At 45.1% G+C, this 23,751-nt stretch overlaps 1 protein-coding gene and 1 long non-coding RNA gene across 4 annotated transcripts; one reads left to right on the forward strand and one right to left on the reverse strand.

The window, feature by feature from the left end:
* The first annotated feature begins 616 nt into the window (after nucleotides 1-616).
* CRY2 (cryptochrome circadian regulator 2) lies at nucleotides 617-23,221 on the forward strand. 2 transcript variants are annotated; one of them, XM_085062434.1, is made up of 12 exons: nucleotides 617-836; nucleotides 3,702-3,810; nucleotides 7,364-7,506; nucleotides 14,272-14,456; nucleotides 15,581-15,669; nucleotides 16,736-16,876; nucleotides 17,374-17,685; nucleotides 18,744-18,895; nucleotides 19,022-19,224; nucleotides 19,697-19,786; nucleotides 20,296-20,437; nucleotides 20,921-23,221. In XM_085062434.1, exons 1-11 carry the CDS (start codon nucleotides 646-648, stop codon nucleotides 20,433-20,435), a joined length of 1,755 nt encoding a protein of 584 aa, XP_084918560.1. In that variant the 5' UTR covers nucleotides 617-645; the 3' UTR covers nucleotides 20,436-20,437; nucleotides 20,921-23,221. The 2 variants fall into 2 exon arrangements, with proteins under 2 accessions (XP_084918560.1, XP_084918561.1); XM_085062435.1 differs by having other exon boundaries at nucleotides 20,299-20,437.
* On the reverse strand, nucleotides 10,555-12,401 carry LOC146436406 (uncharacterized). Of its 2 annotated transcripts, none has more exons than XR_014852657.1 (3): nucleotides 11,736-12,401; nucleotides 11,056-11,284; nucleotides 10,555-10,978 (listed from the first exon to the last, which is right to left on the reverse strand). It is a non-coding gene; the product is annotated as an uncharacterized LOC146436406 (long non-coding RNA). The 2 variants fall into 2 exon arrangements; XR_014852656.1 differs by lacking the exon at nucleotides 11,736-12,401 and adding an exon at nucleotides 11,547-11,669.
* Nucleotides 23,222-23,751: the final 530 nt, after the last annotated feature.

Below are 23,751 nucleotides of genomic sequence, written 5' to 3' on the forward strand. Positions count from 1 at the left end.
TGTGCTGTGATTTCTGATCCCTGGGGTCAGCAGCAACCTCCTGTAGCAAGCTGTGATGTTGCACCAGCTTTCTAAATCCTTGTCCCTTTTAAACATAAGGTTACTCTGATAGTGAGTGTGGGTAGTCCATGCCATTGCTTCATACCGTACCCCATGAATCCTACATAATGTACCATGACCCGTGACTGGTGTCTGGCCCCACCTACCTGCCCAGAACGCATTCCTGTTGAATTCGGGGGGTGGAAGGGGCTCCTGCTCCAGATGTCATGACCACAGGTACCTTTTCGATGCAGGCAGCCATTTGGGATCCTTGAACATTTTTGGGATGTGGGGTTTTTTTTGTTTTTTAATGGAAAGGGAGGTTTTTAACGTTGACGTGTAACGGCCCACCCTGCTGACTAAACCCGGGGGTCGCTCTCTGGCTCCCGTGCGGGGTGGCAGCGACATTTCCGGGGCGGTTTCAGCCGTCGAGCCCCCGCAGGCGACAGCTCCGGCCACGGCCGCTGGGGGGCAGCACAGCGCCCCGGCTCTCCGCGCGCCACGCCCCGCCCCGCCGCGCTGATTGGTTGTCGCCGCGCGCGCCAATCACGCGGCGGGGCGGGGCGTGGCGCGCGGCGCGCGGGGGCCGCGGCTGGAGCGGCGGCGATGGCGGCGGCGGCCGCGCTGGGCCCGGCGCCGGCCCTGTGCCGCTCCGTGCACTGGTTCCGCCGCGGGCTGCGGCTCCACGACAACCCGGCGCTGCAGGAAGCGCTGCGGGATGCCACGTCCCTCCGCTGCATCTATATCCTGGACCCCTGGTTCGCCGCCTCCTCCGCCGTGGGCATCAACCGCTGGCGGTGAGTGGCACCGGGCCTGCGAGCCGCGGGTGGGACCGTGCGGGGCGGGGAGGCTCCCGCGGCACCGGAGCGTTCTGGGCGCGGCGTGGGCCGTGTCGCTTAGGCCGCAGCGTGCCCACACGCTTTCGTGTCGGGCCCGCTCACTGCTCCTCCGGCTCTCTCCGCGGGAGAGCGGCTGTGCCTCGTCCGCTTGGCCGCGGCGCGGTTTTCTCAGCGGTGCTGCCAGGCTGTGTGGGAGGATGCCTTCAACTTTATGTAATGTCATTAGACTTTTTCCTAATCGGTAGGCCGAGTGTATGAGAGCAGCAACCGCTGGACATTTAGCTTTGGGAAACGCTTTTCTCTGAATTTAGAGACAAGGGCAAAGAATCCTCAGCTTCGGGGCCGCACCACGCCTTCCCTTTGCCCTTTGGCTGCCGTAGGCATGTGCGCACGCAGCTCCCTTCCTCCCGTCCCTCAGATTTTTTAGGGAAATACACATCGGATGCTGCTAAGAAAGTAGAGAAGAAGCTGTATGGGCTTTTTCCCATCTTTACAAATGGAAAAATATATAGCGTGAGTCATGTCTGTGCACAGAACAAGACCTTATGTACCTGTAGCTAGTAACATTACATAATGCTGTTGTGTGAGGTCTGAGCAGCCTAAACATTGGGAACCCCAGTCCAGGCAGGGAGTCTCCTGGGCGAGATTCCCCTGCATACAAGTGAAGCAGATCTCCCACAGCCCCCTCAGAGGAAGTCGAGAGGACAACCACCTGGCTGAAGATCCTTTGAGGGCTCCTGGAAATGTCACGTGGCTGTTGGCTAGAGAAACTGGAGCTGTAATTAGTATCCTCTGCTGTGCACCTTAGCTTCATCTCAAGGAATGGGATTGTATGCGTGATATTTTAATGTTTCTAAAACCCCACAGCAGCGGATGGCTTAAAAATTGTAAATGTGCAGAAATTTCCTCAATGTAGACATTCAATTTACAGAAAATTGTGAATTCTGTTGTAACTAAATGTTGTAGGAGTCTGAAGTGGTCTTTCCAGAGACAACACTTTCTACAGGCAGCAGCAGACGGAAATGCCTCTCACGTGCTGCTGTTGTTGCTGACTGTCCTCTATTGGAAGAACCAAAGTGGTGCCACAACAGATTAATTCCTGATCTGTTTAATCCGTGCTTGTTTCCACCAACATTGTGAAGGGAGGGAAGCAGTTAGTAGTCTTCTTACGTTGTAACCACAGAATATATGAGCAAGTGAAGTTTTTAAAAGTAATGGTTTTTTGGAGGTGTTTAACTACTGTAGATGTCAGAAACTAGCACCACTGGCTGTTATGCAAAAAACATATTAGCAAGTTACTTATGTTGGCCAAAGTTCCATTTGTTCCCATTGGGAGCCTTGGCTTTGTTTTGCTAATTTTTTTAATCCAAATGCTTGTATTCGGAGTTCTGTTCTCCAAAGGCAAATGCTTGTGTTTTACCTAGTTCTCACAAATTTACCATGTTGAAAATTCCTTGTTATTTAACTGCACAGCATCTGTGAGCCATATAGGACTAATGCTTGTTAAAATTTTTTAAAACACCTGGGAGAGTTGATGCTCATATGTAATAGATGGGAAGTGGGCTGGGGCTGAGGGAGTGGTTTGTTTAGGTTGCCTGGAGCTGGTTCTGGATGTTCTCTTCTGTGATAGGGTGCCCTTCTTTCTGTGAACCTTGCACCCTTTTCTCCCTCGGGAACTGCAGAGGGAACTTGTTCTATCTGGAAGTTCACAGTTCATGTTATGGGTGGTGCAACTGAGGAGAGAGAAGTTCCCATTTTGCAGTGCTATTGTAGCTTAGCTTTCCTTACCTTTGGGTGGTCTTTAGGGAGCTGAGGCAGATACTCGTGTCTTACAGATCAGGTTTCAGAGTGGGCATGTAGGAGTGAGGAAAGGTAAGGGTTGCCAGGCTGGCTTACAAAGGGTTGTGAGTTTGGCAGCAGTGCCAGGTGCTGAGGAAAGACTATAAAATTTTTAAGCTGGTGTCTTGTGCAGAGTTAGACAAAACAAAGGGAAGTTACTATGCTGATTGGGTGATGTGTGATTAGAAAAGCAAGCATTATACATTTGGTGTTTTGTAGCTTAATGGGGGATCAGTAAGACATACAATTAGGTGCAGAAAGCACTTACTTGGCTTTTTGGAGTTTTGGGGTGAGAGGGCATAAATTATTGTCTTGGTATGTTTTCACCTCTGGGCCTTCATGGTGAAAGGTGAATTGCTTCTCTTTGCAATTATTCAAAATTCTCTTTGCAATTATTCAAAATCCAGGTGATTCTTGCCTCGGGAGATCTTGGTGCTCAGTCTTGTGCTACTGATGAGCTAGGAGAGTACATTTCTCTGCTTTTACATGGCATATTTGTAACTAGAACTGTAAAATCTGCACAGTTCTTGCAGTATTTCATTACTTTCCTTGGAGTAATGCATCAAAATTTTTCTACTTCATATGAAAAATCCCTCCTTGCCTCAAAACCTGTGAAAAAATGTACAAAAGGAAATTACATGGTTTATGCTTTTCTCCGTGTAATGTGGAGAGAGCAGTTAACAGGGGTGTTCTCTGAGGGAGAATGTGGGAAGTGGGTTGCAGTAAGAAGAAAATCCTGGAGACCTCTTGGATCTGGACAAGCACTAATTGCATTTAAGTGAATGGGAGCTAGCTGGTGCTGCAGTCTCATAGAAGTTGTTAGACAGACCAGGGATAAATATGAATTCTTGTTTTCTGGTTCTTGTCTGAACTTCCGGTTTGATTTGGTGATGCAGGTTTGCTGGAATTCCATGCAAATTCTCATTTGCCTTTTAGCTGTAACCCATCTGAATGACACTAACTGCTCTTGTTTCTTCTCTGCAGATTTCTTCTTCAGTCCCTGGAAGATCTGGACAACAGTTTAAGGAAACTGAACTCACGCTTGTTTGTTGTGCGAGGGCAGCCAACAGATGTCTTCCCAAGACTCTTTAAAGTAAGAATAATTTTTGGGAGCATAGTGAAGAAAAATTGATGAGCTAGTGCTAAACTTGCTTTCACTCTGTAATGATTGATGATTCCCTTGGCATCTCTTTAACTATAATTAGTTCTTCACTGTAACAAGTTTTTCTCCTTAACTACAACTAGCTAACTACTATCCACAAGGGCCAGCTTGGGGACCAGATCCGCACCTGAACTTAGACTTGCAAAGGAATGTAGTAGTAGTGTGTAACTAGTATCACCCTAAGAGAAGCTCAAGCTTCTCTTTCTGGATGGTGGCCTTGAACTTTGTTTCTCTAAGTCACCTCTCACAGGGCTGCTCTGTGGCACACTGACCCTTCTCTGTTGAGAGCTTCTTCCCTGCTGGCTATTGGCTTACTGTAGTTTTTACTTAGGAAGATTGCTCTGTCCATAGACCTTTACAGACAGCAGAAGAAAGTGTACTGATCTGCATGTGAATTGCAAATAGGTCTTTGTGTTAAAATCTCAAAATTCAGAAGCTTTTAAATTAGCTGATCTTTTTCTTCTTCTGTTCAAGATTGCAGTTTAGTCTCTCAGCAGCAGAATATAACTTGGGTCCAAGCTTCCTGCTGATGTACTGTTTAGGATGTGGAATACGCAGTTACCTTTGTGGTTAATGATGGATTAGTGAGGTAGATTTCTAAAGTGATATGTTAGTGCTGCAGATGTTAGGGCTAACAAGAGCATCTCCTTGAATATCAGGGCTTCTCAGACAGTATCATTCTTCTCCATCCTGCTCTAAGATTATATTTCCAAATGTCTTTGAAGCTTTTTGATGATGTCTTTGATAGTGTTACAAAACTAAATGAATAAAACATGGCTTCCAGTAGTCTTATGAATTGGGATTGTCATGTGGGCTATGCCTTACATATGGTTGATAGAACTAGTGGCCCCAAAGCCTACTATAGACCAGCTGCCGAGAAGGAGAGGTAAACTTGAATCTGTACCCTCTTTCTGTAAATGGTTCTGATGTGTATTTTCTGGAGGTGGGCAGTCAGTACTGGGGAGAGATATTAAGCTGCTGTGCAGACGAGAAGGGACACTGATACTTATTTTGGCTTCTGCATCTTAACACATGACACAAACTATGTGCTGCTTTTAGCCTTTTCAGAATCTGGATTTTTGTCTTTTGATCTGCAAGTAAGTTCTGGCTAATAGTAGTTCATGCTCCCTTTACTTTAGTTCAGGGTATTCACAGGATAATTAAAACTTTATTGGAGAAAAATGCTCACTTTGGTCAAAGAACAAAAACTAAAAAAGTTGGCAGAGTCTGAAGTTTGGAGAGATTGATTGTGTAATCAGCCAGAACTGCTTTTTTCTGCAGTCTGTTTTGTCTGGGTAGGTGAGTTGATTAATATCTCAGATGTGCTGTAACAGACCTGAAAAAAGTAGAGGGAATTTTATGCTGTTACATGATAAATGTATGGCTTTCATAGGGATTGAGGCATCTCCAGAGCTGCTGCACTGAATAGTGAATTAGCAGCAGCTCGTGCCTTGCTGTCAGCTTTTGTGGAGAGGAGAGTTATGTCACACTGGCTACTGCAATACTTAGACCTAATATAATTTCTGCTCTTGCTGCCAGTAGCTGAGCTATGTTGTAACTATCACTGCAAAGGCACTACTGTGCATGGATACCATGACAGGTGTACTTGTTAGCAATGTGTTAACCTTTGTAGAAGTTTTTTGTCTCACTCTTTCTGAACAAATGTCTGTAATTTTACCACTTCTATCAAAGCGTATTGTTTGTTCACTGAAGTGTTTTCACAATCCCTTTGGTGATTTTTTCCCCTACAGTTTTTCTTTGCTCTAGGCTAGATGCTAAGAGGCCAGTTGTCAGTCATGACTTTTCTTTTGTATATCTGCAGCAAATTTACTGTCATGTAGGTAATAGGTTTTCTGGTTAGCTGTGCTCTGCTTCCTGTGTATTACTGCTTCACATAGAGCAGTGGCGTTCTCAAAACTGTAGGAAATAAATGAATTTAAAAGTGTTGGGTGCTTGCCTAAAATCTCTGTAAGCCTCAGTGGTTTTTTATTCCATTCTTTAAAAGGTAGTAATATGTATTTCTTTGAGACCAAATCCATCTTTTCCAAGCCTTCCAGTTGATACTGGCTTTCTTATAGAAGAAAGAAAAGTTTAAAGTGAAGCTGTTAAATCACATAGGAGCAGCGCAGGGCAGGGCCTGGAATGTGCGTGTCTGATACCTGCTCTGAGTTATGGATGCTGTCATGTTCTTACTTTGAAAAATGAGTGGAGGAGATCTCTGAGATGTACATTCAGTGGTACATAACTGGTTAATTTCTTTGTCCTTCCTAAAATTAATTTTAGAGCTGAATGCGCAAGTTTAGAAAAGTAGGGGGCTTGTACAGTTGTTTTCCACTTCTAAATTCCCTTCCCCATCTTTGATATTATTTTGAATGGTCTTCAGGGAACTATCCAGGTTTGTTCTTTGTGCTTTGTTTCTGTTTTGCAGATGGAAAAGTCTCCTGTATACACAGGGGTGATTTAGACTGTCTCACTTGGAGAATGTGGTTCTTAGTTGTGTGAGGGTTTTTTAAAGTGTCTGTAGATTTCTGATTGTGTTTGATAAACAAATTTGTGGGCTGCTGCTCTGCTTGATGAGTGTCTTGGGAGGGTCGCTGTGGAAACCATTAAATCTCTTCTCATAGGATTCATTTTCTGAGGAAAACTAGGCCATAGACTTTGAGAACAATCTCTGCTCTAGAAAAGCCTGGAAGAGGCTGAGTGCTATTTCATAAGGCCTATACCATATAATTTGTGAGGGATCTTTTAAAGGTATGAAGATCAGAGTAAGTGCATGTCTTGACTAGGGGGCTTGGAACTAGGTGATCTTTAAGGTTCCTTCCAGCTGAAACCATTCTGTAATTCTACAATTCTAACATAACTCCAAAAAGGCAGGACTTTAAACCTGAATTGCAGTATCATATTCTATGGTGCAGACCAGAAAGGTTCATTTAGTTGCTGTCCTATGTCCTGCATTTCCCTCTTTCTTGCTGTTTGGGTTGGACATTGGTTTCCTATTGTGTGATGTCTTTTAAGAGACATCAGGAAAAAGTTAAAATGTATTGTTTTTACTTAATGTCTCCACATAAAAACATGGGGGGTTGAGCAGAACTTCTATTGAAAGAATTTTCTGAAACGCTTTTTCTGCAAATGCTGGAAGAGGATGGTAAGGTTACTTTGGGACAGCATATGCGACAAAACATGGTGTTGGTAGGCTTGGGGACTGAGCTGAAACCTAAGAACAGTAATAGACAAGAACTGAACGTCCTCTGATGCGTTTTAAATCTGACATCTACACATCTGCATAGCAGATGTGATGTTTGCTAGAGCTCATAAAATTGTTACTTCTTTGGTTATCTCAAATCCAGATTGCAGTTCCTCACAGGAATACTCTCAAAGCTTCCAGTACCTTAAACCGCTCAGGAATTCTGAAATCTTTATTTGTAATTGTGCTGGTTAGAAAGAGTCTTTGGTTTGACAGCTGAGTGTATTGTTTTCCTTGCAGGAATGGGGAGTCACTCGTCTCACTTTTGAATACGACTCGGAGCCTTTTGGAAAGGAGAGGGATGCAGCTATCATCAAACTGGCCAAGGAGGCTGGTGTGGAGGTGGTGATAGAGAACTCCCACACGCTCTATGACCTGGACAGGTATGGGGAGAGAAAGGGTAAAGGGGCTGCCTGGGCTAGGCTGGGATTGTCATGTCTGCAAAGACTGCAGTCTTCTCCATTACACTGATTACTGTCATCCTGAGTGAGCCTGCAAGGATTACTCTGCACACTCGCACTTTTGATTAGAACACGTCAAAGTGCTGACCGTGACGTTAATGTACAGAAAGGTGTTGCCTCAAGCTTATTAAACCCTGTACTTGACTGTCATTTAATTTGCTCAGCTGTGTCCTATTGCTTGCTCTCCTTGAGGATGTCCTCAATGTATGGACTGCTTTTTTTTGCTTTATTGTAATAAAGGTAGTGGAGCTGTTGTCTCAAACAGGTTATAAAAGCAGGGCTTTCAACTGATGGATGTGCCAGGACAGCTGGAAGATGTAAAACAAGGTAGATTGGGACAAACTTGCCTTATTCTAAAGCCTGAATGCCTTGTCTTTGCTGTGTGTTTGCTGTGGGGGAGGTTTGTTTCGATGTTGAGTTTTATATATTTACTTATTATATGTATAATCGCTCTCTATACATGCGATTTTAAACAGTGGAGACAGCCTTTCAGCTAAGACTCTAGGGTATGCTTGACTTCAACAATGTTTCAGTACTATTCTTACAGGTTACTTTCTTTTTTTCCTTCCCCCTTTTTTTCTTCCCTTTTCTTTCTGATGTGACTTGTGACTAATGCTGAATGTAGATTTTCTCCTATGAATCTTTAACATCCATAATTTTTTAATGGGAAGGAGCTTTGCAGTTAGCACATACTGTGTGTAAATGTTTGCCTTTGGAGTGAGGAGGATTCTTGAACCTGTCTCCTGAGCAGGTGCTGCTTTTTAATTCTGCAATAGAAGACCATGTTTATTACATCCTCACCCCTCCAATATCAATGGCCATCACATTCTTCTTCATGTCACATATGTCTTTTCCAAGGTGGGGAGTCCTAGTTCATTTAAGTTTTCAGGTGGAATCTGTTCTAAATCTAAATACTTCTGGGTATTTTTAGAGATGGTGAGCAGTGGTGAAAACTATTTTGCACTACTGTGCAAAATGTAGGAGCAACATGGATTTTAAGAGTGCTATAGTGTGTCCTGTCTTTTCCTAACAGTCAGTAGCATTATTTCTGCTTTTCCTGAGTGCTACTAAACTGATGTCTCAGGGTTTTCTTCCAGAATGGTCAGAGCTACTTGAGCGGCTGCTACTGTATAAATAAGTTTAAGATTGCATAGCTGTGCATATGGAGAAACACGACCAACACTGCAATTTCATCTGATATTTTTGTCAGCTGGTCATGTGGTATATTGGGAAATTTTTGAGTTGCCTTTTATCTTTAGCTATCCCAGATAGCTTACTGCGTCAGTAAACTTCATCATCATGCTCTTTTTTGTCCCTTCCCAGACATTTTATAAAAAATATTGAGCAGCATAAGCCCTAGCTCAGCTCTGTGTAGGATTTCTCTTCCTGTTGGAAAAATAGATTCCTTCTCTAATTCTGTATCTCAAGGAATTTTCTGTCTGCATGACCTTTTCCTTTATTGCAAATTATTGTGGTTTCTTTAAAGTTTTGCAGTGAGGGATCTACTCAGATGTCTTCTCAAAATCCACATAGGATATAACAACTGAATCTCCCTTGCCCCAGGCTCAAATGTCTCTGATAGATTTTCAGGCACAACTTCCCTTTACCAAGGCCAAATTAACCCTCCAGCATATTGCATATACCATGCATTCACTGTTTCCATTACTATTTTCTACCCATCTGCCTAATGCTCAAATCAGTCTATTCATTTGTCCCTCTGATGCCCCTGAAATGCTTTTAAAATCTGGAGTTGTATTTGATTTTTTTCTTCTCCCTCATTGTATTTGAACAGTTTTATATTACATGCAGCAGCTGTTAGTTTTAGTGTTTCATGACATCCTTTACAGTTTCTGGGGAATATTTGGTGGTCCTGGCAAGCTTTCGCTGTTAAAGCATAGCATTGTTTTGTGGCACTTCTTCCTGGTCTATGAGTCTGTCACACATTCTTTAAACAAAAATAAAACAAGAGTCATAACTTCCCTAGATACCTTCATAGTGAATACACCTGCAAAAATATATGCAATTCTTGTTCTGTTATAGTCTCTGATTTTATTTGGATTAGGAGGTGCAAGAAGCCTGTGGTTTTTAATTTAACCTACCAAAGTTTGTGGGTTTCTATATGTCTTCATTTTTATGAAAGACTCTGCCTTTTGTTGTCTTTGCTGATGCTGTTCTTTAATTCTCTTGACTCTTGTAATCTTTCTGAAATAGTTTTTCGCATCAGTATGGTATTGTTGCTCCTGGAGGGGTGTTAAATTGATGCATGCCAACGTCACTGTTAGAGCAGGCAAGTGGTAACTAACATTTTGTCTATACCTTAGTGCTGTCTAAGGCCAAATCGTGAATTGACGCTCCTTGTGGGTTCTTGATTACTTTTCCATGGAGCAGTCATTTATGGCAACTAGAAAACTGGATTTTGGCAGGTGATGGGGTGGCATATATACCCAGTCTGTGTGGATGTAGTTGAAGTTTCCAGTTACTGTGACATTTCTTGGTTCTTGGCATCTCTGAGATTTCTCAGCAGGTGATATTACAGTTTTGATAATGTATTTCTCCTGAAAGTCTCAGAGTATCTCTTCCTCCAGCTGGGTTACCCAGTCTTCTAATTCATGGTATGTGGTGTCCCTCTGCTCACCCTAATGTTTTTCCTGTGTAATTAGCAGGTGCTAATAATACCTGGTGGTGGCATCCTACTTCTCATCTTTCTTTAATCAGGTTTCTGACAAGATTGTCAGCCTGATTTTATACAATTTAAACTAATCTTTCACTCCTACCTAAGAGAATCCAACGCGTCTCCTCTTGCCCCTGCAGTGTATTCCTGGTACTGCCCGCCTCCACCAGCTCCTTTTAAACATTTACCAAGAGCCTGTTCAGTTAACTTGTGAATTGGACCAGTTTTACCCAGCAGGAAGATTATAATATGTCCCCTTTGTTGGCACTGCCAGTATTGCTGTGTGGTTGTCAGAGCATCTTTCCCCTCCTCTTCCCCAAAACAAGGACAGGGGTATGGAAAATGAACATCAGTGCTGAAAAATACTCATAAGAAAATCTAGGAATTCCCAGTCAAGATTAGCAATTTCCAGATTGTAGAAGTCAGACATAAAAGGTAATTTCTTGGGTATCAGCTTAGCCTGCTCAAAGCCTTTACTTGACAATTATTCTGTCTGACCGCTTCCAGATGACAGGTTGTTTTGTCTTTTCCTCGGATCTGCCTGTTCTCCTTGGAATCTAAATCCTTTGTAGAGTGTTTACTGATGGTCAGCACTGGTTTCTGTAATCCTGGGCAGGCTGGGTTATTCAGCAGGAGTGGTTTAGGTCCGAAGAGAACTCCATGTTCTTATGTATTTGTAGCATACATCAGGAGCAGCTTTTCCTCAAATACCCTAGCCTAAGGCTGAAATGACAGTAAAATGTGTTCTCATAGGAGCATGTATTAACTTAAAGGAACCAAGTGTGGGGAAGTGTGCATACCTTGGTGCTTCTGCAGTTCAGTACATTATACCAAAAAGGTGGGTTATTTCTAAGAAGGTTTAGTCAAACTGCTGCCTGCTACATCTTGTTATCCTCTCCTATCTTGCATGGTGCTCTGGTGTCAGGTGATCTCCCCTTGTGCCTATACCCAGCCTGTCATCAAGTCACTTCTTCATCTCTCATCTGCTCAGTATGTGTTTCTGCAGAAGTTGAATTGTTTGTTCAGCATCTGTTGGATGGACAGATCAATTGGTTAACTCTCCATCTCCTCTTTGCATCTGTAGGCATACCCCTTGTCCTATGTGCACGTAGCCCTCCATGAGCTCTCTGGAGCAGGGATTTAGATCAGAGCAATTGCATAAGCTGGCAAGGCTAACGAAATAGTCCGCGTGAATTGTGGTACTGGGGTGCGTTGGGCAGCCTGCGTGCCGAGTGCTGGCAGCCAGCTCTTCCTCCCGCAAGGAAGCGGGAGAGCACATTCAGTGCCTTACCAGAACCCAGCCCTGTCATTTGCAAGTGAGCTGAGGTGTCAGGTTTTTGAGGCCAGCAGCTTTCCTAAGCCCATTAGCCACCCTGCAGGGGCACTGCTGTGGAGACGTGAGTCAGAAGCTGACATCTGTGAGGGTGTGCATTTGAGTCTGCAGACACTCTGCTATCATAGGTGACTGACTGTAAGATACCTTGTAATCATAGCAGTGCTGGAAGTGTGTTTGGTCAGGTTTGGGTTGCCTGCTTTCCTGAGGTGAAGTGTGACTGATGGTCAGGAAGACCTTCATAACTTCTGGCATCGAGGTGCCACTGTCAGATTGTGCTGGGCAGTATACTGCTAGTTTGGTAGCACAGCCACTTTTGTGTGTGCTCACTAACTAAGGTTAGGCTCTCTGTGATGAATACAGTCATTTTCTGTTGCACTTCAAGAAAACTAGAAGAACAATTGCCACATGTGGCACATTGTGCTGGGGGAGATGGATGAAGTACTAAATCTTGGGGAGGGGCGTCTCTTTTTTTCTCATTGAAAGTCCTGTGAAATTATATGGCCTGGATTAGAAGGTCAGTATGCGGAAGGAAAGGACTCCTCCTTGGGGAGCTTCCTGTACAAATTTTTGTATAGACAGCTAAACAGCACTACAATACCCAGTATGTGTGGTATAATATCCAATATTGTGCAGTGCCTGATATGCAATTCTTCTTTTCATGGCAGTATTGTGAAAGGTCCAGATTTAGTGCACAATGACAGCATCAGGTGCTGTGAAATGTGCAGTTTGTCCTAGTCTTGCCTTAAAATATTTGTATCTCAGATCCAATAACTGTTTAGAAATTCAGGAGCTCTACTAGGTAACCACTCATATTCACATCCTTGAGGATTTTAAATACAGATACTGGCCTCCATCTGCTAGTCACAGTGATTTGCTCCAAGTAGCTAGCTGTCCACAAAAGTTTTAGGTCTGGATCTTGTATAATGGTGTGGATCTCAGACTGAACAGCAGCTTTAGCAGGTCTGTAGAAAAGGACTGAAAAAAGAGGCAGTGTGGAAGAAGCAGCTTCCCTGCCCCCACCCTAAGCACCTCAGGGCAGACATAGTGCAGCTTTGTCACGTTTTTTCTTCCAAGCTCTGAATTCCTGTGGAAACAAGTGGGCCTCTGTAGAGTGCTGTAACTGGAAATGCCTCACTTCTCATCCAGTGGAAACACTGATTTTCTGGGGATCTTTGGCTGGTCTTGATTGGAGGCTTCAGTGCTCAAAGCATCCACAGAGAAGATTTCGATGGGTAGTATTCATGAGAGTTCTGTCATTTCTTGCCATCTCTGGGGTGGTACATGTGGAGACAGGGAAGAAGTGTATGCAGGAGAGCGGAGGAAATGTGCTCTGGTGTGGTGATGCAGCACGGAACGTGTTGGCTGGAAGGCAAATGCAAACACATACATCTGCCTTTGTGTGGGGTGTGTGCATGTGTGTCCAAGCGCTGTGCACGTCCCGATGGCCTTCCCTCCCTGTCCTGTTCGTTAATGTCTTTATATCCCAGTGTTTACAACTTAAAAGCAGAAAACCGGGAGGAAACTGCAGGAGGCTTCATGTTTAATCTGTTCAACCGTAGTGCCCGTGGGGAAGGCTCTGCTTCCCCCCGCCGGGTGTGTGGGAAGCCTGGCTCCCGGCCGGGGCCGCTCCCGGTTGCGGCGGGGAAGCCGGGTCACCGCGGAGCACACGTGCGGGAGAGCCCGGCGCCGGCGTGTCGCTCCGCCCCGCCACACGTGCGGCCTCGGGGGAAGGGACAGCACATGGCGCCCGGCGGAACACTCGGCTTTAAGCCCGGCCCCTTGCATAAGCTGTTGATTGTAATGGGTGGGGAAGGCTGCTGTGCTGCAGCTCCTGTGTGAGCTGTGGGGTTGGCTGCCTCTGCTTTATGTAATGCCGGCGATCCCTGTGCCGTAGGCTTTGCTGTTAACTCCTTCTTGTCCCTCCAGGAGAAGGGTTAAAAATGAGGTTTCATCCTGGGGAAGCTTACCTTGCCCAGGGAGCTTCTCAAAGCTCTCTGTCCTAAGAAAAACAAGACTGCATGGCCCCAGCAGGCTGTGGATGCTTAATGATGTAGAGGAATGAGGAACTGTGAGTCTTTTTCTATAGTGTGAATGACACAGGTCAATACCATGAGACGGGGCTGCTCGTGACCATATGGTGTGGAGGAGGATGGTGATTCCTCTAATCACAGGGAGGGAGGAATGACGCAAACTGGGATTTGTGTCATCCACGAGAGGGGTCACTAACAGGCTGGGTCTTCTGTGTCAGACAAGAGGGAAGTAAGGTCATAATCAGGTTAGGATATCACAAGGTGTCAGGGGAACAGGTGCAGGTCTAGGATTTGCTGTCTTGGAGACAGAAAGGCAGTAATTAGATAGAGATTTCCTACAAGGGTCTGATGAGAAGCTCTGGGAGAGAGATGTGATGCTCAGCCTGACTCAGCTGGAGCTGGTTTTTCTTTTCCTATGGCAATGAGGAATTATGTATTTTGTCTTTTGATGTATTTTTGGGATTTTGTTTGGATGATTTTAATATCACTTTGAGGGATGCATCAAGTGAAATTAAGGTTATAAGGATTTCTATATGCAAGGTGAAAGGCTATCCTGAGCAGAGATAGCAGGGTCCAGTTTGGATGTCATTTCCTTGTGTCTCCTGTGATAGTTAGGCTGTATTGTTTCACCTTGTTTATTTTATCTCCAGAATAATTGAGCTGAATGGCCACAAGCCACCCCTCACCTACAAGCGCTTCCAGGCCATCATTAGCCGTATGGAGCTCCCAAAGAAGCCAGTGAGCACTGTAATAAGTCAGCAGATGGAAACATGTAAAGTGGACATCCAGGAGAACCATGATGATGTGTATGGGGTCCCATCCCTGGAAGAACTGGGTAAGTGACAATAACGAAGGCAAGGATTGCTGCCAGCTGAAACAGAATCTAGTGGAGCTGTTTCCAGTGGCTGGCACACGTTCTCACCTGACATGGGCTGCCTCTAGCCATAGAACAGCCTGATTTTTTCAGCAAGTGATAGACCTTGTAATAACACACTGGCGTCCCATGCACTGCTGTTGATGCCCAGAATTGCCTTCAGCATTGCTCTGAAGTGCTCTGCATCTGTCCTTATGTTCCCTGCTATACTGAGCATGTGTCCACTGTATCAGGATCTCATGTCTTCACCAGCTGCTTTCCTCCTACTGTCAACTCAGACATGTTGTGTAACAGACCTGGAGAGGTAAACTAACTGTATACCAGGCTTAGATAATTTCATTGAGTTATTGCCAAGCAACACCAATTTAGGAACTTAGTAAGACAAAAGATAATACAGAAACTTCTTTTACTCATCCTGCTGTGCCTAATAATCCTGTATTTTCCTTGAAGAGGGAGAATGAATAGCTGAGGCGGTAGAAATGCAATCTAAATGCAAGGGAAGAAAGGACTAATGCAGAGTGCTGTCTGTATGTGTGTGACTGGAGGTTCCATACCAGGAGAGGCTCCTCTGTCAGCCCAGAGCAGTTCAGGGAGTATGCATTATTGCTTCCCCCTTTGCAGTGGTTCTTTAGCCCTAATCCAGTGCCTTCCCCATCATAAGCTTCAGCAGAATAGGAGCCTCACCAGGAGCAGCCAGGCTATGTAGTGAACTGCTGATGTCAATGGCAAGGTATTTTGTAAGGCAGAGCTGTGGAGCAGATGTTTCATTGCCAGCTGCTCTGGCCTTTGGAGTAGAGCCCTTTGGGTAGTGCTGACACACCAGAGACAATGCTGGCTGTGAGCAATGGGGAAAGTCACCATAAGGCTGCCTGAAGCATTGCAGGGAGAGGCCCTTGAAGTGCAGTGTTATGAGCAGGCTCTCCCCATGTCCTACGTGATTTGCCTGCTGTACAAGGATTAGAGCAGCAAGTAAGCCACGTTAGGCAACTGTAGTATGTACTGTCTTGCTGTTGTTAATGCTTAATCCCATATCTATGCCCTTTGTCTAGGCATGGCTTCAAATCTTACAAAGTTCTTTCTTTCAGGCTTTCCTACAGATGGTCTTGCCCCTGCAGTTTGGCAAGGAGGGGAGACGGAAGCTCTGGCACGGCTGGATAAACACTTGGAAAGAAAGGTAATTTGTTATTTCAGTGAGAATTCCTGCAGACTGTGCCTCCAAATGAAAAATGTAGAATGATGCCCATTACCCTGTTTCCTGCACATCATAGCATTGTTTATAGCATTAACCTCTGGAAAGGAGTGTTTAGTATTGTTGGAGTACTCCTGTGATCTTGGGTTGTGTGAGGAGCAGGATGCTTATGGGCTTCCTCAGGCCCAAAAAATGTAGAGAACTATATTATTTATGCTGCTGTTTGAAGCACGTTGGATTCTTTTCCTTGTTTCTACTTCTTAGTTTCCTTTAGAGGAGTGCAAACTTGGAAATTCTCCTGGAAGTTGTTCAGTCTCTGTGCACACTGCACACCATCTCTTTTGATCTTTAGCTGAGGTATTAGTGTGAGTACAGGCTTATAAAAGAATGCCTTCCCCTTGTCTCTCAGCTTCTTAATAGGTAGTCTCACTGGCTGGCATTCCTTGAGCCCCTTGTTGAAATAATCAGATTTTTTTTCAATGGAGCTTGTGTTCTTGATTATAGTACACAAGGCAAACAATTTCATAGTAATGAAAAGTGACCCACCTGCAGAGGCCTGACTCAATTTTAACTATTTTGTACTTCTTTAAATGCTGGGTGGCTTGATGTCAGTTGTGGAACTCAAAGCATAAATATTTGTGCTGAAGAGGGAATAAACTATCAACACAATACTCCACAAAATGGTCTGAATTTCCCCAATTTTCTTGTTCAGTGTGTGAAATGAGATAGACACACCTGGACATAAACAGTTGTGTTAACTTGGGTCCCTAGGAACTCTCAGGGTTATTAGCTCTTGTATGCAAAGCAAATTAATCCTCTACTTGGGCAAAATGACTGGTTTAAATCCTTGAGCAAACATTTTACATTTCTTGAATGGGGCATGAGGGTTGGGATTGCCTACTGGAGATCTCTCCCAGCAGTGATTGGAAGTATATAGAAGAGACTGTGCTGTCAGATCTGAGTGGCCTTACCACCTGCACAGAGGCCTGCCCTTTGCAGCATCCCACAAATACAAGGGGGTTTTTGGCTGATTTCTCCTGATTCTGTCTAGGCATGGGTTGCAAATTACGAAAGACCAAGGATGAACGCCAATTCATTGCTGGCCAGCCCTACAGGACTCAGTCCCTACCTTCGGTTTGGTTGCTTGTCCTGCCGCTTGTTTTACTATCGTCTCTGGGAGCTGTATAAGAAGGTAGGACAAAAGGTTCACCTGGAGGGCAGGTGGGGTTTGAGCATTTGTAGCGTGATGCTGGTTGCCAGACAGTGTGCCAGAACTTGTGTAAAAGATACAGTTACCTCCCTAATGTTTGATTGTTGGGCTGAGCTTGTTGCTACTACAGAGGATGCTTTTGGGTAAAAAAAAGTAATTCTCCTGTATATACTCATGCAGACCTTAAATCTGGTGGTACCTTGTTCTTCAGTTTGGACTTCTGTGTTACGAGACGTGTAGAGCCTTTTACTGTTAGCTTTGCATCATTCCAGTCACTTGTCATTGTACTGAGTGAACCAAGAGCAGTGCTATGACTTTACCACCTGGGCTTTCTGATAAGGGGTGATCTGGAGTTGAGCTCCTTTATCGCAGTGGTCAGTAAGTGACTTGGGAAATGCGTGTAAATGCATGGGTTGTTCACAGCTCAGCTTCATGCAGCCAGTCCTGTGCTTGTGAATATCCGTGTTCCCTCTCCCCAGGTGAAGCGGAACAGCACGCCCCCCCTCTCTCTGTACGGACAGCTGCTGTGGAGGGAGTTCTTCTACACAGCAGCCACCAACAACCCCAAGTTTGACCGCATGGAGGGGAATCCCATCTGCATACAGATCCCTTGGGACAGGAACCCTGAAGCCTTGGCAAAGTGGGCAGAGGGCAAGACAGGCTTCCCTTGGATTGATGCAATCATGACACAACTGAGACAAGAAGGGTGGATCCACCATCTGGCCAGGCATGCAGTGGCCTGCTTCCTGACCAGGGGTGACCTCTGGATCAGCTGGGAGTCAGGAGTCAGGGTGAGTCCTGGCATTTGCAGATACTTGCAGGAGGCCATAAGGAAAACAAAATCTCCCTGGCACTCGCTGCAAGGATGGGCATACAGGTATGGCTTTTGCTTCATGTGTAAAAGGTGCATGGAAGAGAGGATTTGCTAGCAGGCTCTTGGCCAGCCAACAGCCTGACTTCTTTCTGCCTTCTGCCGTGAGGCTCTGACAGCATCACAAGCCTCAAGTAACCATAACTAAGTGTGTATGGGATTCACTGGTGAATATGGACTAGGGTTTTGGGGGCCTTTTAGTTTGGGGGCTTTTTTTTGTAAAAATTCTCTCAGTCCATCTGTTTTCTTTGCAAGTTTAATGTCACTTCTTAACCGGACCTTTTTCCTCATTGTAAAATCCATCACCGTGCCGGTCAGGGAACGCTCCATGACTGTGAAATCTGAGTCTAGAGTCTCTCAAGGAAAGAGGTAAAAGACCCTCCTCTTGGCCCATCTGAAGGGACAGACAGCTTGAACCTTCACAGTGTACATACTGCTCTACACAAAAAGTGGAGGCAGGAGCATCTAGTCTCAAAGTTGACAAAGAGCCTAATTGAAAGTGCTGCCTAAATTGCAGCATCTGTGCATGGATGTGAGTGACTTACTGCTGAAACCTTTCTACCTCTTGGTGGTAGTGTGCTCTGGGTTCTTCAGAGGGGTTCTTCCTTCTTGCTTTGGTTCACATTCTTCTGTGTAGCATCCTCTCCTTTCCAAGGCTGGTGCTTTACACTTACTATGCCTGCCAGGCTAGGACCAATACCTAAAGCTTGATGCAACACTGGGTAGTGATTTAGTCTGTAGCTCCATGAGAGATAAGACAGCACTTTATCAGTGTGAACAGACCATGCCTCCCTAAGCGAAAGTGTCAGGAAGTGAGATACATTGACCAGCCAACTGACTTCAGCCAGCGGATCACCTCTGTGCTGCTGCTCTGTTCTCATAGCTCAGTGCTTGCTGTTTGAAATAGCATCTTGGGTCCTACTGCCACAAAGTCCTGCCCAGGGAAGGTCTCAGTGCCTTTTCCTCCAATTGCTGCAGGTGTTTGATGAACTGTTGCTGGATGCAGATTTCAGTGTGAATGCAGGCAGCTGGATGTGGCTCTCGTGCAGTGCGTTCTTCCAACAGTTCTTCCATTGTTACTGTCCTGTGGGCTTCGGACGTCGCACAGACCCCAGTGGGGACTATGTTAAGTAAGTGATGTTACTGGAGCTGATCTTTGTTTCTGGATCTGTAAGCCCAAGTCAGTCAGTGGCTCACAGATGCACAGCACTTTCTGTCCATTGTGTGTGCTACATTGCTTTTAACTTGTGTTGCAGGAGGTATCTGCCCAAACTAAAGGGTTTCCCCTCGCGATATATCTATGAACCATGGAATGCCCCAGAATCTGTGCAGAAGGCAGCCAAGTGCATCATTGGAGTGGACTACCCCAAACCCATGGTGAACCATGCAGAGACCAGTCGACTGAACATCGAGCGCATGAAGCAGATCTACCAGCAGCTGTCGCGCTATAGGGGCCTCTGTAAGTACCAGCAATTGCAAAACTTTGTGTCTTTAATAGGAGGTAAAATGCTGGGAGGAAAGATCATGATTTAAAATGGATAAATCTTTCCTGTTTGGCCTGTCCTTGCAAGAGGAAGCAGTCCCTGCCAAATCTGCTCAATTGGTTTCCAGGGAGAGTTCCATTATGTTCTCAGACAGCTAAGAGTGGAGTTTGTTTAGGTCTGAGAGCTGCTAATAGCGTGGCACCATCCATATAGCAGCAATGGTTCATTCTTCACTTTGGAAGAAAACCTGAGCAGTGTATTCTAAATAAATTCACTGCTGGATCATGGTGTATGTCTGTGGTCAGCACTGGGCAAGTGCAGCTCTGAACTCCTGCTTTGGGATATGGATGTGCTGGTTGGTGATCACTAAGGTATTTCCATGTGAAAAGCTTCTCCCAGCCCAGGTGTGTTTTGTTTCTTAGCTAAGACCCTCTTGCTGTTCTCTAGGTTTATTGGCATCAGTCCCTTCATGTGTGGAAGATCTCAGTGGCCCAGTCACAGACTCAGCTTCGGGGCAAGGCTGCAGCACCAGTACAGGTGAGTTGGAGCTATTTGTGTGCTTTTGAGTTTTATGTAAATATAAAGGTTATAGGCAGGAGATGATCCTTTTCTAAGAAGAAGAGGGTTTGTAGCTAGGAAAACATAGAAGACATTCACATTGCTTTATGCTTTCTTCAGAAGTCCCCAGCGAGCCTTCATTTCTAAAAGGGCTGAAGAATAAAAGTTCAGTAAAGTGAATCTTTTATTGCCTCTATGGGATCATATGCAGCCACTTAAGGGAGAAGTGCAGATCACTGTAGGGCTAATCAGGTATAATTAAGATCTCCTCTGTCAAAGGAGGATACTTTAGTGTTTGTTCTGGGTGACTTAATTCTGCTTTTAACAAAGATTTTTTTGTAAAAGTTTTCAAGGGAGGCTGTGACCAAATGTCTCTGGGCTTGTGCAGTCTTCTTTCTCCCAGCTCTGTGGCAAGTTAGGCCAGGGTGTACTTGAGAGGCCATCTAAGTGCAGGGGAACTATTGCAGTGACTCTTTTTTCTTCTACAGCAGTGAGGCTATCACAAGCAGACCAGGCTTCTCCAAAACGCAAACACGAGGGAGCAGAAGAGCCATGCACTGAAGAACTGTACAAACGAGCCAAAGTGACAGGTCTCCCCACTTCAGAGATCCCTGGAAAGGGTTTGTGATTGTGAGTAGTTCCTAGTGTGATCTGGCATAAACTACCTGGTTCTGGAAGCTAACAAGGCTTAATCTTTACTCCCAGCATTTTAATCAACAAAATGGACTTCCTTGTGGAAGGATGTGGCTCCTAAATGTAATTCCACAGCCCAGTAGTATGGCAGTGGTCTGCCTGCCAGTTGTTTTGATTTTATGTGACAAGCCGTTAGCTCAGTTGTCCAGTGGAGAGCAGTGCCCTGCTGCTGGAGCAGTCATGGAGCACAGTTGTTGGTGGGTTTGCTCTGGTGAGGCTGCTTCTCCTTCCAGAATGGGTTCACAGCCAGGTTTGCCCATCTGGTGAGGGTATGGGCTAGAGCAAGAGAGCAGGCAGGTCCAGTCATCTGCCTGCAGTGCTCCAGATCCCAGGAGGGAAGGAGCTGATCACATGTTCTACCAACTTTTCAGTGTGACAGGGGAGGTCAAGGCAAATTCTCTCTTTTGCTTTCTCCTACAGCCAGCGACAAGCACCTTGCAAGTGAAGAGGCAGAGTGCTGAAGAGGTGACCAGAAGAATAGAAACTGCTGTCACAGAGGGTCTGGAACTTGTGATCCGCAACAGAAAATCCGGGGTCTCATATAACTGTGTAATTCCAATAGCTGCCACAAAAGGGCGCTACATTACTTGTGCTTGGGAATATTTGGTTTTCTGGTCTCCAGAGAACCAAATACATCTCTTTTCAGCCATGCCCAAAAATCTGCCCACATTAAAGGGGGTAAGAACCTTCTGTCAATTTGCTCACTCCCAGGTGTATCTTTCTTTTCTGACAATGGCTCAGTGCACGTGACTTGATGCATTGATGTAGGAATCAGCATCTGCACATCTCAGAAATAGTGAACATCCTTTCTCATCAATAGTACTAGGTAGTGATGTATGCTGATTAATTCATATTATAGTAGGAGTTAAGAAAGAAGCTGCTACAATGTCAAAAATAGAGTACCTATCCTATGAGAGAACTGGGAAAACTCGGTATTTCTTTCATTAGGCTAGGCTGATGAGGAAGGAAATGCTTTCTGAGTAAATCAAGGTAGTGCTTATGTGAGATGGAAACAAAGTGAAGGTCAGCTGTAGCACAAGAACTGATACACTTGAAAGGCACTTAAACCTTTCCCTGCAAGAGAACCTTGCCACAGTAAGGTGAGCTGTAGTGCTGTTGCCTGTAATGGGCGACTTTAGAGCTGTTTGACTTCTGGGGAAGTGGGACTCTATACAACTTCCTGAAAGGAGGTTGTAGCCAGGTGGGGGTTGGTCTCTTCTCCCAGGCAGCCAGCGACAGGACAAGAGGACACAGTCTTAAGCTGCGTCAGGGGAAGTTTAGGATGGACTTTAGGAAAAAGTTCTTCACAGAAAGAGTGGTTGGGCATTAGAATGGGCTGCACAGGGAAGTGGTGGAGTCACTGTCCCTGGAGGTGTTTAAGAAAAGACTGGATGTGGCACTCTGGTCTAGTTGCCCATGGTGATGTTAGATCAGATGTTGGACTCAATGATCTCAAAGGTCTTTTCCAACCTAGTGGATTCTGTGACTCTTGAGAAGGAGGAATTCTTCAAAAATAAAATCATGCCTTGATATGAGCAAAGCAGTATCTCAGAATAGATATGATCCAAGTAATAAGGGAGCTACACCTGGGCCCCACACTCTACAGTATTTCGTTCCCTGAATGAGAGCTCTCTCAAGTGAAGTGACCCATGTCTGGTGTGTAGCCTGTGCAGTGTGTCACACTGATAGAGGATCAGCTCCTTGAAGTGAGTCTTCCTCAAGCTCAGAGTCCAGTGTCCATTTTGTTTGCTCTTTTCTGTATTGGCATCTGTGTTTTGAGTTTCCACACAGTACACTCCTGTACCTCATGCCCTGCCCACTGCTCCTCCTTGCTATTTGCATTCACGCTGGCGCTTTGTAGCCTAGCGGGACCATTATGTAGCTTTCCTGGCTCTTAACCATACACTCCTTGCTGGCTCCTGTTACTTGTCACTTCAGCACAGTGCTGGGCAGAGCACCTCTGCCTGCCACCAAAGAGTGCAAGTGAGGGTAGTACTGCAGAAGATTCTCTCTCATGGCTGTTTCCAAGAGGGATTCGATGGAGTAGTTAGTCCCATGAAATGGGCTGCTGTTAGCACTGTTTTCATTTGCTGTCCAAAAACTTTTCATCCCTGCCTGGCACAGATAGTGTGGGGCTATATGTGAGCTTATGCAACTAACTGCTTGCGGAGTACAGGAGTTGTCTCCCACTGGGATAATGAGATTCAGTTTTGGAGCCTGTGTTTGAACCCAGAGCAATAGGGCTGCAAATAGAAACTGAGTCAAATGTACCTGAGAAACCTGAGGTGGTTGAATTGAGTCTGTGAATAAATTTAATGAATAGCTGAATAACCTTTCCTTCCCATTCCCTGGGGCATTGATCCTATGTTCTTTTTCTGCAGAGAATCCATTGGGCAGACTGAACAAGTAAACAGTCACTTTTCCTAATCTCACTTTCTTCTAAACTACTATTCATAGTCTGCCTGGTGGATAACCCAGTCATCAACAGGTTTTGTCCTCTTCAATCTGACCTAGCTATTACTCCCATTGTCTTGGGGGCAGAAAGGTATAAAGAAAAAGAGATACTCCCCTACCCCCATCTTCTGCTGCAGAGAGAAGAAAGGGGAAAGACATGCACTTTGTACACATAGGTTACAGAAATTGTGACTTCTGTTGTTTGGAGAGTTTCATGCTTAGGCAATGGTCTGTAAATACAATTTTTTATAAATGTCTTTAACCCTCTTTTTGCTGTCATCCAAATTATTTCACTTGGTAAATGGAATTTTTGGGGCTGGATCTGGGGGGGTTAGGAGTCAAAGGGAGGGGAGGCTACATCTCCTAAGTGATCTAGATGGCTTTCTAGGGGAGGGGGAGATCATGTTTGCATGGTTTCAGCACCTGGGATGTGGATGGTGGTATTTAGAAGAGCTGCAGCTTGGGCAGTAACTGGGAATGACACAGGCACATCAGGCCAGCCAAAGATAAGGGAAAAGCTTCCTTCAGGAAACCTTTTTAAGTAGGCTGGGATTCATCTGCTCTGGCATTTTTTTCCAGCTGAAATGATAAAGGTGGGTAAAACTGTGTGACAAGTTGGGCATGACTCTTCATGGTTTTTGTTATGTTTAAAATTGGGCATGTTTGGTTAAAGTACAAAATGGCAGATTGAACAAATCTACACCTTGCTTAGTTTTTGTGGCAAGTTCTCCGTCAGTTGTGGGTGCCAACAGTTTGAGTTCAAAAGGACTTGGCCAGTTCATGGGGAAAGCAAAAGC

The sequence above is a fragment of the Lichenostomus cassidix genome, chromosome 5, assembly GCF_008360975.1.
Source record: "Lichenostomus cassidix isolate B80296 chromosome 5, HeHo_3.0, whole genome shotgun sequence".
NCBI classification, from domain to species: Eukaryota; Metazoa; Chordata; class Aves; order Passeriformes; family Meliphagidae; genus Lichenostomus; species Lichenostomus cassidix.